The sequence below is a fragment of the Molothrus aeneus genome, chromosome 7 (genome assembly GCF_037042795.1).
Source record: "Molothrus aeneus isolate 106 chromosome 7, BPBGC_Maene_1.0, whole genome shotgun sequence".
Lineage (NCBI taxonomy): Eukaryota > Metazoa > Chordata > Aves > Passeriformes > Icteridae > Molothrus > Molothrus aeneus.
The window spans coordinates 14,200,396-14,216,485 of NC_089652.1; the positions used below are offsets into that span (position 1 = coordinate 14,200,396).

The following is a 16,090-nucleotide window of genomic DNA, read 5'->3' on the forward strand; positions in this document are numbered from 1 at the left end:
ACCAGACTAGTGTCAGAATACTAAAATACCTTGAAAAGAGAGATATGTCATCAGATGCTACTTTTGCTTAAAGCAGCACTTGTATATCAACACTGAGAGAGCAGTTAGCACCTGCAAACACTGGCAAATTGAGAATGTGAATGTGTCTTTGCACAGTTGGAGGTGGTGCCAGATGAATGGGCAAGAGAGGGAAATCAGGCTAAAAGAGCTATGAGATTTGGTGTTCTGGGAGCTGTTGCCACTACAAGAACATAGAATAAAGGGCTCTGAGGTTTGGCTGCACAGCTGTGCAGCCAAGAGGATGGATTCACAGCTGTGAAACAGGCACATGCTGCCAGTGTTTTGGATTGCAAGGTGAAATTTTGATAGCAAAGAATCAAATTAATAGATAGTAGCTGAGAATTCTGAAATTGTTTTAAGCTCCAGCAGCTTTGTGTGTTGACTGGCATTTAGTGAGTGAGAGTGTCAGAGTGGTGCAAAGAAAACAGGATTTGAAACTAGGACAAGGTTTTTCTTTAAACATGTACAGGAGGTGCTGTCAAAGACATTAAAGCTACCTTCTGCAAGTGAGTAACTCTGATGGAAGTGAAAACATGATTGGTAGAGTGTCTGAAGCACATCACAACAGCTGTAACTAGACAAATAGAACTGACAGATTGTAATGGTGGCTGGCTGAGGAGGAAAGCTGAGAACGGAAGTGTTGGCATGAGCACACAGGCTGTCTCTGAAGGGCAAAACACAGGGTCAGAGAGGATAGGTTCATGTTGTCTTCTCTGCTTTCTAACATGTAGCCACTTCCTGTTTCTCATTATTCTGAGAATAGTGAACAAGAAATGAACTCAAATTTGGGCAAAGCTTCAAGGTTTTTATTGAATGGTACATAACTAATAAACAAGATTATACACTGTCAGTATTTTCATGGAAAATAGACTTTTTAAATACAGCAACATACTTCTGCCTTTTGGATAGATGCTAATTTAGCATTTGTAAAACACAAGGCCCCAGCAGAGCTGGAGCATTCTCCCAACAAGAGGGCTCCTGCTGGTGCCTTTTCTCTAACCAAACTGTCAGCACTGGCTGAGAGACCATCAGTCAGCTCCATCACAGCACTTCTGGGACACAATGCTACTCAAGAGAGCTAAGATCAGGCTTCTAGAGCAGCAGTGTCATCAGTGCCAGCCTATGGGGAGGCCTCTGTGGAAGTGCAGAGCACTAATGCCAGAAATGGAACTAATAAATATCAATGCAGGGAAAAAAGTCAACATTCCTTTGTACATTAGTGTGCTCTCCTACTCTCCCCCCAGACTTGTGGATCAGCCTTGCAATGACACACAAGTCTCTGTGATAATAGTGTTTGGATTTCAGTTGATCAGTAGGCATGATGAAATTTGACAGTAAGATGCTCAACTGCAACAGCAATAGCTCTTAATGCTACACACTTACATATATATATTACATATTGGTACAATACATCTCAAAAAAGTCAATGGCCTAATGTAGCCATCTTTATGTGATAGGGTTAATCTTCAAATATGAATACATATGCTATTTATTTTCCTCCAAACCATTGAAGTTACAAAGAATATTCTCTCACCTTCCTGTATGCCTTTTGTAAAAAGATAGTTAATTTATTTCTTTAACTGAAATGAATTAGCAGACACTCCATCCCAGCTAGGAAATGGTTTCTCTCCTTCCTTGTTACAGTTAACAGTGATGTGGAATGGAATCACTTTTTTCTCTAGCTTTTCAGAAGGCATTTTCACATAGACTCCAGTAGTGAGGCATCGTCTTCTCTTTATCTGTAACATAAGGGAAGAAAGTAAAATAAACAGGCAAACACAGCATAATCATTGAGCAGCACATTTTAGAGAAACCAATGGATATTCTTCCTTTACTGAGTAGAATGTATTCTAGGCACCTTTCTCTGCTTCTTAATAGAAGATCTGTTAAGAGCATTTGATGGAGGATCAGGATGTACAGGGGCTATTTATACAAAGGGGACAAAAAGAGTCCTGCCATTCATTTAGCTCCTTGAAGGTGCTTCTGCTTCAGAGTTCAGTGTTGGTTCAAAGCTAGGAGTGTTCACACCTGACAGCTTCATTTACCTTCTAGGGACAAGGATTGATTGAAAAATCATTGTTTGGTTTCAAGCTCAGGTTCATTTCTAGCAGACTATTAGTGCTGCACACCCCTGCTGGAAAAGGCAACCCAGGCTTACATTTTGCATACTTTTGTGCAGACATTTCTAGCTGTGAAATAAGAAATGCTTGAAGTTACACTTCCCCTATCCAAGGAGAAGGTTGTTTAAATTTACTTTGCAGAGGTGAATGATGAGAAAAGGAAAAAATTAAATTCTGGGATTTTGTGCGACTCATTTGTGAAGAGAGAGTACACGTGAAGACTGTTGCCTTCATTCCCAGAAGTATCCAGGATTTTGCCTGGTTTTAAGCATCCAGCCCTAAGCCAAGGCTCAGTCCAGCTGATGGAAACTGGCTGCTGTCTAGTATGCTGGCAACACAAATGAGCCATAAATAAATATAAGTAGCAGGCCCAGCAAGTTCTCTTATTTTGCATTATTGTAATAACATTGCACTTGCAAAGTGGAACATCCCACTGGGTTTGTTCACAGTGTTCTTCCCTGTTCTCATTTCTTTCTCCTTGTCCTCATCACACAAAGGGGTATTATTAGCAGAAGGGGGCTGAGTTGATGGGACTTACCGCTTTGCCCACAAGAATGGCTGAGATGATGACACTGTAAAGAAAAAATCCTGAGGCAGTAGCTCCTAATACCCAGAGGTATATGGCAGTGTCTGGACAAGGTTCTGGATCTAAAACATATGATATCACACACGTCACGTCACACATGAGTCTCATAAGGAAGGCCCTAGAGTCAGTGAGTCAGTCTCTACACTGCTTTTCTCTTGCATGTGCTATCCCAGGATACCACCAGGACTGAGCTCTGAGTCGCTGCCTACTCAACCTCCAGTGAAAAGAGTTTTTATCTGTAGAAGAGCTCACACCTTACTCTGACTTTTGCACTTCTGTATCTAACTGCCTAGACATAGGTGTACACTGCATGGTGTTGCTTATGCTATCATTCCTTGGCTATGACTATGCTTGCTTTGGGCATCTGCAGGGAGACCTGGAAGAAATAAGAGCTAATCAAGATTTTCAGTGCTGAAACCAGTATTCACCCTCACTTCTTACAAACAGAACTCTGAAGACCTTTGAGATGTAATACCTGCTCCCTTAACTTGGAAGTATCCCAGTACTGTGAACCTGCTTGCCTTACCAATGACATAGAGATGTGTGCCGTTCCCCTTGTTCATGAAATAGGGTGGAGGGTACATCCGCTCCATCTTGCAAATGTAAAGCCCGGTGTCATTTGCTTGCAGGCCAGCCAGCGTGAGGGTCACATTGTTTTGGCCCGGGGTAACATGGCACTGAATGATCTTTTCCACAAAGACTGTTTTGAACTCCGTGGTGTATGATGAAGCACAGATTTCTGTGATCTGGTCACCAGTCTGTTTAAGCAAAGTCACTCGAATTTCCTTTGCATTCCCAATGTTCTTGTATTTACACACCAAGCTGGCAACTCCTTGCCTGTTGGCCAACACAATTGCTGGCTGAGTCACTTCCATTACTGTAAGGAAGTAAAGAGTGTGATGGTAAGTGAGCAGTCAAGAAAGGATCTGGAGTCATTTACTTCAAACCTGTACAGTAGGAAGGGAGTTCTGCCACCTCCTGTTATCCATGGGTGATTCCTAGAAATGCTGTTTTCAAAGAAGGGACTCCTAGACCACAATTCACATTAGCAGTGCAATAATATTCTTTAAAAAGTTCAAGAAATGCTTTGAGTACTAAAAATTATATTATAAATCTCAGCAATTACTTGTTGCTTAAATAGTAGGTTATTTGGCCCCTTAGGCAATAAATGGCTTGCATGCTTCAGTTTTCCTCAACACCATCTTCTTAAAGATACTAAAAAAAAAATAGACTATAGATGATAAGGTTGAAATTTTAAATTTAAAATCAGACTTTTAAACCACAATTTCTGCCTAGTAGAAATATATTTACATTTAGGAACAAAAAAGTTGACATCCTGTATGGAACATGGAACAAAATGATTTAGGTAGCAGTAAAACTGAATAGAAAATCTGTCTGCATACTTTTGTTTCTGATCTTTTCTCTCCTTACTTTTAACTAGCTACTCCCAAGCCACAGTATACACAGCAACAATATATACCCCAACCTAATATAACAGCACATAACAAAGCCTGATGAACAGACTGCAAAAAAAATCTTAACGGGAAACTATAGTACCATGTAAAACCTCACTGACAGCTTTTTGCAATTTCTATACTTTATCATGACACATGATAAGATGGTACTGTCTTTTGCTTTAGTAAGCTGTGAAGACTCAGCATTGTTTTTTCAATCTCATTTTATATCAGTCCATTTTGGAGCAGGGTTTATCTTGTCAGTTCTGCAATGCAAGAATTCCAGATGAAGAGCAGAATTTCTCCATGCATTCAAACCCCTATACCCATGTTATCAGCTGTCACAACCTCACTTGCAGGACCTGGTTTTTCAAGATGTTTTCTTCCTTCTGGAGCTACTCTGAATGTTGCCCAGTGTCCCTGCAGATAGTACTGCTCTAAAGTCTGTGTCTGGTTTTCCAGACATCTTGCAGTGCACCAAGACCTCGCTCCCATTAGTCCTGTGTGTCACCCTGTTGTACCAAGTCTGTCTCCTGCAAGGACTTGAAACTGAAAACAAGTCAACAACCCCAGATACCTTGCTTCCTTCATCTACCCACCTTCAGCAGTGGCAGTGGCTGTGCAGAGAAAGCCCACGATGACCAATATTGAGAGCATTCCTGTGCTGGGACAGGCTGAAGGTGCTGATGCCTTTAGGCTTTAAGACAAACTGGAACTCTCAGGACTGGAAAAGAGGTGACACCTTTCAGGATACTGAATCTTCGAAATGTTTGAACCCACACAGAGCCAGTGTGTATATATAGCTTTGATCCCAGATGCTGTACCTGAAAGTAGTACGAAGCTTTGTTTTGGTTTTACGAGAAAGGAAGCAGTGGGTTTGATTAGTACGTGCACAGTTAACCTCAAACAGCATGAACAAAAACAACTATTCAGCACATGGAAAATATATATTCAATCTGAAACTGCCATCCATTCTGCTTTAAGAACTGTGGGAGGAAAGGTAATCATCATTAGAGCAGTTCAGGCCCTTTGGAGGTGCCAGCTTGCAGAATCATAACACTTATATTTTAGCAATCATCAGGTATTTCCGACCAGGATAACATAAGAGAACTGTACTTCTGCCCAGTGTGGCACAGTGAATCCCTGCAAACTAGATTTTTTATGGAGGACTTGCCTCCACCCCAAATTTCTTTGCTTGCTTTAATATTAGTGCTTTTGATGTTTAAAAATTGCTACCCCTTCTAAATACTCATTACACTTGCAATTACTTCATCTTTTTGTATCAGCAATGTGACTTGAATCATAACCCGGTCTCTTTAAGCTTTCCTGTTTCCAAGAAAAAATTATCTAAGTTTATAGCTAATGACTTCCACATCTATACAGAGCTTTGATACCTATGGACTTTACTGCCTAACTACCTTGACATCAATGCTGAAAAACACTGCAGGAGCTTTGATTATTGCTATCACTGCTTAGAGCACCTGCATCATTTCAAACCTCAGTGAAACAGCTTTTGCTCATGGACCTTTTAAAAATCATGTAGGCTCTGAAAATTGTTTTGCTTTTTTATGTGATAAGCTGTCACATCCCTGAATCATTGCCTAAAGAATTCCATAAAAATGAGAGGTCACTTCAGCTATCCTGAAGGTCGGCATTCTTTATTTTTAAACCCACACTTTAAGAAGTTCTTTTAGAAGGTGTTTCATCATTTATATATGTAGATCTAGCAGATTGCAAAGACCTGCTTTTGCTCTGTGACCTAGAAAAATTAACAGCATTAGTTATTGAACACTAGCCAGCCCAATCCAAAGATCCAGGATAAATACTTAGTCTTCAAATCACATAAATAGTTAATGATATAAATAAGCTTACTGCTTCCATACCTAGGTTATGCAATATTTGTTTGTAATGACAGATTCACAGTCGTTTTAATCTTAACCAGCATTCAAAACAGAACTGATGATAAAAATACTGCTATGGGAAAATGAAAAACTGCACCCTAATAATGAGACAGGCACATACTGTATTACTGGTTAGACAAGCTTAAATCAATTTTAATATTAAATGTAAAATAAATGCTGTTGCAATATCACGCACCAGAATATCAGTGACATTTATGGCATGAAATTACCAGTTTATGCCTGACATTTTCATATCCAGAGTAGTAACTAAATTATCTGCCCTTTGTATCTTTTGGGCTTGGGTTTTGCATGCAGTTAAACAAATGATGCATTTGAGTTTCATCAACTATGGTGTCATCTCCTGATAATTGATTGAGACTGCAAATGGATGGTGCAATTAGCCACTAAACACTGGCAAAGGATTGCCATGTAAAACTCAGTGCTCATGCCACACATACCCATGGGATCTTGCCCTGCTAGAGTGACAGGCAGCACTCTGGCACTCCTCTCTCTACTGTTTGAGACTGCTCTAGCAATCTTTGTTTCCAGTGGTACTCATGTACCACTGGAAACAGTGTACTCATGTTTCTTGGCTGTTTTGTTCTCAGGATGCATTTTCAGATCCACAGCTTTTTCCTTTTTACCCTTGTTCCTTCTTAAAAGCCTTGTGTTATGATAATTACTCTTCTAAGTAAAGCACAACCTGTCTCCCTTTGGAGTCTCTTGAAGTCGTCTCTGTCTTCACTGCCCAAGTGAGCCCAGGCTGCTTTGGTTATCCCTTCCAATGCATGATTACCTTGCCATGGTGCCTTCTACCCTTCCTAATCAGACTTTGGCTCTTGAGTTAATGTATGCAGACAGCAGGTAGATCATGCAGTAGAAGAGATCTTTTTCCAAATAAGATCTCATTTTCACTGCTCCCATCCTTTCCAGCTCAGTTACAGCATGGAACAAGGTACTGATAACAGAAGGTGTTCTCCACTAAAATGAAATCCGCAAAAATCACTAGAGACACCTTTTCTCTCCTCTGTGTCCCTTATCTAACTACTCTTCAGCTGGTCAAGAGTCTCTGGACTTCTGCTTGCCCTTCCTTCCCTGAATATATCATATGAAAAGTGCAGGCCATGCTTTGTGGGCTACAGCCACTGGACCTATCTTACCTAGTTACTGCACCTTCTTGTCTGTGTAGTCTGGAATCTTCCTGTCCTGACTCTTTTATCTTGGGAACTCTTCATCTTTCACCCTTTCCCATGAATGGAACCTTACACATGGGTTAGTGACCAGACAAGGGAATGGCTGAAAGAAGAGCCCTAATTTTGACTCTGAGATTCAGGTTTTTAGAGTGAGGTTAATCCTCAGGCTGTTTCTAAAAGCTTGTGCTTTGTGTTCCAAAAGATCAGTACAATATTCTTCTTCCCTTTAATGCACTTACTTATACTGTAGTTCTCTTTGTTCTTAGGGGTGTTATTAATTCCCATGTCACAGAAAACCTTTATACTTTACATATGCTACCACAGCAAAGTGTCAGAGCAGGGGAGAGGACTGAGGTCTTGCAGTGCAACCCTTAAAAAAAGGGTTCATCTTAGGAGTGGCTTGGGCTTCACGGCCTCTTTGAACTTAGCTGAGGGAGGAACACGCAGTTTTACACTGGACTACACTACTGTGATTACTCAGATTGCTAGGAAGTTAAATAACTAGGTTTCTCATATAAGTTTCTTTCTCATTTTGGGTTAGTCACTTGCATTCTAGTGATTTGCTTTTCTTCACTGAACACTTATTAGGGCAAACCTTCCTGCTGATACCCTGTCAGAATTCCCATTGCAAAATGTTTTTATTCACAAAATTATTTTCACACTTGTAAGCCTGTCTCATGATGCCCATGTTTTTTTTCTGTGACAGGAACTTGCTTGGTAAATTGCTTGAGATGTAATGGGGAGAAGAAATTCTTATAATTTGCATAAGTATCTGGTTTCAGGATATTATGCTAAACTCAAAATGTGAGATCATGTCTTACTATGTTGAACAGTTCACATTTTTACCACGTTCGTTTGCCACAAACCTATTGGGGTTTCAAAGTGCTCTGTCATTTGAAAAAAATCCAGACCTCTAAGTGGTATGGCTGAAGAAAAAATTTTTTGCACAAAACAAGAGGTAAAGAGAAAAGGAAATAACAGAGTGAATGGAAAAATACTGTTTCATTACTATTAAAGGACTAAAACCTGGTTAATTTAAGTGAAGGCCTAGATATAAACAAGTTTGGTGGATCAGACTTAGTTCCTGAAGGAATCACAATCCACATCACAAAACTACTAATTTTTAAGTCTCTCATAATTGTTGCCTTTTTCTCAGCTTTTAACCTGGTTTTGTAAATGCTGCTCTCCAATCCTAAGCCTGTGCCCTCAATCCAGCCTCAGAAGAGGTGAGAACAGCATTAGCTGAGGAATTCTCTTTCCACTACTTAGGGCACACGGGGTTTGGTGTTCTTGTGAGTTTCTGCTGATGAATAGATTGTCCAAAAAGATTTAAGATGGGGGTGAATATTTGAGTGTCGTTTTTCTTTCTGATACAATCATTGGTATTTCTTTTCTGGAAGCTAGGTTTTGTTTCCCCTACAATAAAGTCAATTATATCCAAGCTTTCCTGATATTCACAGCATCTATAATTATCTAACACAAAAGTAAAATTTCTTTCCAACTTTTTAATGCTACCAGTTCTCAGTTAGCCTTGAGTGTCTGCATTCTAGCCCTTACCTTGCTGGGTTTACTACATGTTGTCTTGAGCCATCTATATCCCAGTAGCAACCAGGCCTGTGTGAATGTATTGCCTCCACCCCATCCTTATGTAGCTTAGGGTCATAATGTAAGATCTGGGATGTATGGAAAGAGATACAAACAGAAGTAAGAGGAAATTGAGACACAGGACTGAGAAACAACACAGGCAAAAGGTCTTCACGCACTGACTTCCTTATTCTTTTCCAGTTTCCTGCAGGATATTGTGGCAAGGGAAAGATTTTAGGACAAATTTTAACAGAGACCATAAGTGTCTTGGCAGATGTTTAACAACTTTCCTTTACTGCAAGGAGTTTTCCAAGGAAGAGCTCCACATATTTGTTGTTTCTAGACCAATCACTTGGGATTGAGCACAGAATAAAGCAGGTACCTTCACCTCAAAGCAAAGACTGAAAACTAGTCTGTTTTCATGAATAAGCAGAGAAGAACCAAAGGAACCCCCCAAGTCTAAAATTAAGATTTAAGTGTATTCCATGACTGGAGAAGTTCTGGAGAAATGTTTTACTTCTGCTTTCCTTTATTTCTTTAAGCATTGCAAAAAGGAAAAACAGCAAGAGGTAGACATATTTCTGAGTCTCTGGCTCTGACATTGCAGCAGTTTGAATTTAATAAGGGACACAAGAATAAATAATAAAGTTTTGCTGAAAACATATAAGAAATTACATTCTAATCGAAAATGAGATGGGTAAGAAATATTTTAAAAGGGTAGAGATGAGGAGCATAATTAAGAGCCTATTTCCAGTTTACACAGGGTTAATTAAGTCCCTGATGTGTAAAAAAAATAAAAATAAAAAATTATGGTATTTCAGTCTAATAAATTCAAAACAGGACTCAGGAAAAACATAGAATGAAACCTTTATAAAGCAAAGGACTCAATGAAGTTTACATAAAGGGGATAGTGCTCCAGCTCAGTAGACTTATGGAGAATCCAAATGTTTGAAAGACAGGAGATCTGGCAAAGAAAGGCATTTTCATAAGCTCACAGAGTGAAGTTCATCCAAGGAAGGGCATGGAGCAGATTCTAAAGTACTACTTTGAATTAATGACAAGTGAGTAATGAAGGTCAACTTCATTTGCCAAAGTCTAGAGGCAATTTCGGAAGAGTGGATGTGAGCTGATAGTTAGAATGGGATGGGCTAGAAAATGAAAGTAAATTGAATTAAGTTAAATTAAGGGAGAAGTCAGAAATGTAGCAGAAGGCAGAAGTCACTGGATAGGCATAAAGAGAATGACAAGGTGTTGAAACTGACAGATTCACGCTAACATTTGGAATACACAGCATTGAGCCAACATTTGTCAAGGCCAGCAGAGATTGTTTCAGCAGTTGAGGTGAACAAGAATCATGAGCTAAGGCTTCTATAGGTATTTGGTCACATTCAACTTTGTCCACCTTTTGTCTGATTTGCCTTTGCAGGGACTAGATCTCAGAAGTAAAGCACAGTATGCATCTCTTCCCAGGGGCACACTGAGTTTGGGAAGACAAGCCACAAGCCTTGGACATTTTAGGGGAACAGCTTCTATGTGGAAATCTCAGATGGCTTGTAGTGAGATGGAGGCAGAGAAATGAGAATACCAAGGGGGGAAAGGATGTTCTGGCAAAAATATGAGTGGCTGGATCAGTGAAGGGTACATGTAGCTTTTTTTTGCTTTCAGATGTCACTGTTTGGCTGAGTGAAGTATATTCCAAGATAAAACCTGCCCAGAAGTCTCTTATGAGTGAAAAAACATTTCAGTGAAGACCAGATAATGCACCACCTGCATCTCTGTCAATAATGCTCTTTAAATTTTTCATGACAGAGCTAGGCAATACAGAAACTCAGCACTGAGGGATGGGGACCATTTCAGAATCCCTCCTTGCTATAAACCTTGCCTTGCTTTCCTGTTTCAGACACCTTCTCCTTGCCTCTTTCATTGCAGTTTTATTTACCAAAATCATAGAATGAATAGTGGCTTTATCACAGATTGTTTATTCAGGGCTTGTATGAGAATGTAATCCTGGGAATTATGTCTAAGATCTGTAGGGTTGATGTCCTGATTTAAGGAACTTTAATGTTCAATCTGTTTGCCTCTGGTCCATGCCACCACATGTTACTGACAGTTTACAGTGATGTATGTAAGGATTATGAGTTGCCATTAGAATGGTTATTTAATCATAGGCTGGGGGCTCTGGAAAACAAAGATACAGATTTTCAAGCAGAGGATTGTAGAATAAATTCCAGACTTTGCAAGAACCTTTCTGATTTTGAAGTGTAGCAGTTGCATAGAAAATTGTCACTCCATAAGGCAGACATCTCTGCAAATGGGATACTATAGCCAAACAGTGGCTTTATGGCTGGCATAAGCAAACTAAAATGAGGTCCTGTACCTCCCAAAATGTATCAGCTGCAGGATTTATTGTTCAACACACTCTTCCCCACAGAATTTGATCTCATGTATAAAGCCTTACTCTTGGAGTAGTGATGACTCAAACTCCCTTTGTCTTCCCTAGTTTATGAAATATTTGAAACTGTATTTCTAGGACTTAGCAATTGCCCTTTCCCAAAGTGCCTACCAGGGCTAAGTAAAAAACAAATCCCTGAAATATCTGAAAGGCCAGATGTGCAAGGGGAGGCTGAAGTCTTTCATTAGCCAAAGTGAAGTTTGAAATAGCTGACAAGCTCAGAAGCTCAGAAGCTCCTTCTTACTCTCCCTCTTTGCCGGCAGGTATTAGCGTTCCCTACAAGGTTTGTTTTTCTCATATTCTTAGACAGTCACATCATAGCAACTCTTAAGGATATTAACTGGAATGTGTGAGTGTGGCCAGCTTGCTCTTCTGGTTATTTGAGTACTGGATAATGCCTGCTGTAAGGCCTCTGACTGCAGTGAGCATTTAACTTAAGTGGTTCACCACAGCTCTAGCTGGTTACTCCCATGTCATACCTGAAAACCCAGCTAGGAAATCCTACATTTTAAAATTCAAATCCATCCTCTAAAAGAATTCTTTATGGTCTGACAACAGGGATGACACACTACAAGGTATGATAGTGATCCATTTTGTTGGCCTGTGTCCTAGGGATGAAGAGGAGAATCAAAGAAGTTTGCATATGTATTCCTAGAGGGGAAAGAAATTATGAAAAAAGGCTGCAAAACTAGTAAGAGAGGATGGGCTTGCGGGTAACACACCACTTGGGGAATTCTTCTTTTCAGTATCAGTGAGTTTATATCCAGTACACACAAAGAAAACAAATGGGTTGGATGGGGACCAATAACAATCAAACTCTAAGCAATATAGGAAGACATTTTGAATTTTACAATTTTGAAGAAATGTTGAAGGAAAAAGGAAATTTTTTTAGAAAATGCATGTACCCATTTTCATAAAACTTTTTTTTAAGTCTCCCACAATATAGTTCATTTTAAAATCATTAGCTCTTTTGCAAAAAAAGACCCAGCGGTATCTTAAATACCAGCAAAATATATTTTTTCTTTTTTGTGTCTAGAATCAATAATAGATGAAAGGAGGAAAAGGTGAAGGGAACCTTTTTCAGCAAAAGCAACTCTAGCTAAGCAAAGCTTTCTTGAGAAAGTTTCACTTCCTAAGGTTTTTTGCTATGTTTGCTCATTTAAATGGCCATTGTATTAACCCACTTTTTGAGAGTTTCAAATGTCAGCAACTAACTGATGCCATTTAGAAAAAGTAGAAGAAAGCAGACTGCCAGGTTCTCATTAATCTAAGCACATCAACAAATTTGCTGCCACAGCCTTGTAATTGCTGTTCCTGCAGTACTACATGCTTCACGTATCAGCCTGTGCTGGGTTATTGCCAGGGCTCAAGATTCAGTGAAAGTACATGTATGGTATCTCTGTATTAGACACTTGGGCTAGAGGGATTAAGCAGGAGACAGTCTCTCTTCATTACCATTCCTTCAGCTACTGAACTACAGCATTGCCCATTCCTGCTTGAAGGGATTTAACTACAAATGCTCTCTAAGAGCACTTTTCTTGCTGCTCTTTTAATACTACGTCCTGAAACAGAGTAGTTTCATTTTCAAGCTATTTAATGGTAGATTGTGTAGAAGTCATAATGCACTGAGCTGGCAAATGCAGGCTCTGGAGAGGATGCAGCAATAATTTCTGTCTCTGACTTGGCAGTGACTGGTTAGTGTTTTCTTAAACTCCCTGGGCCACTGAGGAGCTGGAGACACATGGAGCTGCAGGCTCTGGAGTCTTGAGAAATTTGTATTTGCCTGATATACTGTCAATCCTTGGAATGGGGCTTTTGTTTTTGAAGCAAACTTCTGCAGCCAAAAGTTTAGGACAGGAGATTGTAATACACCTCAGGAGCTTGGCCAGTACAATCATATTCTTTAATAACAAGGAAGAAAAAATCAGAATTTCACATTTAATAATTCTCAAAATTTTTTTTCAAATTAAATTATTTTCTTTTTCTTTCAAAGCATTATTTTCCTTCCAAAACCCCTCTATTTTTAAATATTCAACAATATTTAAATAGTCACCATCCAAATCAGGTCTTAATTGGTTTAGGATTAAATGTCTGTTTTGAAGCCTCCAAATTATTATTTGTCTTACTTTTCTATTCACAAAAAAACCTTTTTTTTTTTTCCTTTCGGTCTGACTGAAATGAGCCCTCTTGACTTTCCAAATTTGCCAATGAAACACAAAAACTAATTATTCATTGAGTTCCAATGAACACCCTTCATAAAACTTCCGAATTATGCAAACGAATCACCTTCTGGGAAATAGTTATAGGTCATTTTATGGTAGAAGCTTGAAATATGACTCAATGACTCTCACTTGCACAATATAACCCTCCTCACTCACTTGATTATTTAGACTTTTGCCCTGTCTATGGTTTTGAGCTCATTGCCATCCTCCTCCATACCACCATCAATCTTCTCTAGTTTTCTTTTGCTTACAAAAATTGTTCTTTATCTTTTGAGATATCAAATGCTGCCATCCTCTGAGGCAAATGTAACTGAGAGGACAGAAATGGTTACATGACTTGGTTCATGAAGTTCCTTGTAAAACCTGTTACTACTCGGATGGTGTCAGCAGAAAGGACAAGGAGCAGCCACCTGTCCCTGGGGTACCCTGACACCCCCAGCTAGCACCAATACAGGGATGACAGGGAGAGCAGGGAGAGCAGGCCTGGTCTGCCAGCTGATGTTGCTCAGGATCTCTAGCAGGGCAGGAATTCTTTTTGGCAATAGGTGGAGGGATTCTCTTCACAGAGGTCTGTCCTTGCAGGTGAACGCCTAGGGAAAACAAATACCAAGAAACACACCAGAACTGAGACACACAAGGTCAAACTGAGGGACCAGAGGCAGAGGAGGGAAACGAAGAAGCTTTGATTTCCCCTACCGTTTGCACCCACCCCGATTTCTTCATTTCCCTCTTCTCTGTACCCTGCGACTGCAAACACTGCCACCAGTGACTGTGGTGGGAAGCAAGGGCTGCCAACTTCCTCTTTACTGTCAATCAATGCCCTCCTGAAGTGAATCACTGTCAGTCCCTCCCTAGCAGTCTCTCTGAAGGACCCTGGCCTCTTTCACCCTTATGCTGCCAGACATTTCAACTGACCTTGAATAGGAACACCTCTGCTTCTTGCTTTAGTACTGCTGCTTGCAATTTGCACAAGAAATGTTCTCTTTCTTGCACTTCTCACTCATATATAGGACCAGTGAGACCTCAGGGTGGTATCCCAGGTACCCAGCTGGGCACAGGTCCTTCCCTTTGCACTAAAATGGACAGCAGCCATCTGCATGCTGTTTATATGGAAACCCATTTGCTCAATGGTTAATCCATTATTAACTGCATTTTTAGTTAACCTGGATTTGCTGTTACTTGGATTCACTCAAATAAGTGCCCACAGTTTCTTCAAGGCTTTTCCTCTGTTACCCAGTTTAATAGCAAATGTCATAAAGGTCACATCAAGCCTGTACACTCCTAGCTGTTTAAATGTCTACCATAATTGTCCATGTCATTGTTGGACATTTTCTCCCTTTGATGGGTGGAACTTTCCTACAGGAGTGTATGCCTACAGCAACCAGCAGGAAAGGGAAGGCAGATGATAAGGTATTTTGTTGTCAAGGGTAGATTGATACTTCAATTCCACTGCCAGTCCTTGAAGATCAGGCAGCAGCGGAGCTTAGCCAATGGCACCTTATCCTCTGAGTTGCACTTCACGGACATTGTGAAGCCCAGACAATCAGCATGCCTTAGGGGCAAATCATGTTTCATGTAACTTGATTTCTGGTGAAGATATGACAAAAAGTTTGTCCTTTTATTCTTGAAACTGCAGACAGCTCTAATTTCCATTGGGAATTCTCAACTTTCAAGAGGAAATTCTCCTCGGGGAGCAATGCTGTTTACCAACCAACTACCTCTGCTGTTACATTGTGGGCACACATTCAGTGCAGGCACTGTGGTGCTGCTTTTGAGCTGCTAAAAGGTTCCTCTTGTGACAGTGACCTTACACAAAGCAGCACTAAAACTTCCCTGCAAAGGGAGGACTTGGCCTGCAGCTGGAGGTGTGCTACTGCCAGATCTCAGTTCTTATCTCTTAAGCTAAAGTAGCTATCACTCTCCCACCTCATCATTTCCCTCAGGCAAGCCACCACCTTTTAATTGATTAAACTCATGGGATTTTACTGTATAAATTATTCTGATCCAAGTGAGAAGACACTGCATAGTGCATGAATTGTCTCATCACAGAGAGAAGGAAGGCTCCCTGTCATGTGGGTGTGGTTTCACTGACAGCCTGATCCCATAGAAGAGCAACTTGTACCAGAATGGGCAGGATCATTCCCTGCCCTCCCAAATCCCCAGCCAAGTAGCCCAGTGCCTCTCTCTCCCTTGTTGTGGAATTAGCCTTTGTGCAGCTGTGTAAGATAAATCCTTTCTTTGCTCCAGTTCATGCCACTGCCAAATTTGTCCCAGTGCCACCCCAATAGAGTGGTAGTACAGCTGGAGACCACAGAAACAGTCTGGATGGTGCTGCTTTTCCTTGATGATGCTGATTGAGATCAGGTAAAGCAGATCATGAAAACATGTTGTAAAATACTGCCTAGCACAAAACACTCCTGACAGTCAGACAATTCCTCAAGGCTTTCTCCTAAACCATATATGTTTTGTTTGTGTTTGAATCTTTCTGAGTCTTGACTCTCCCACACACTGTATGTAG

General features: G+C 40.3%; 1 protein-coding gene across 1 annotated transcript; it reads right to left on the reverse strand.

Annotated features, from left to right (window-relative positions):
- Positions 1-1,628: 1,628 nt before the first annotated feature.
- On the reverse strand, positions 1,629-4,877 carry CTLA4 (cytotoxic T-lymphocyte associated protein 4). Its single transcript, XM_066553882.1, has 4 exons — positions 4,820-4,877; positions 3,293-3,643; positions 2,719-2,828; positions 1,629-1,799 (listed from the first exon to the last, which is right to left on the reverse strand). The coding sequence occupies exons 1-4, from the start codon at positions 4,875-4,877 to the stop codon at positions 1,629-1,631; spliced, it is 690 nt and encodes a 229-aa protein (XP_066409979.1).
- Between the last annotated feature and the right edge of the window lie 11,213 nt (positions 4,878-16,090).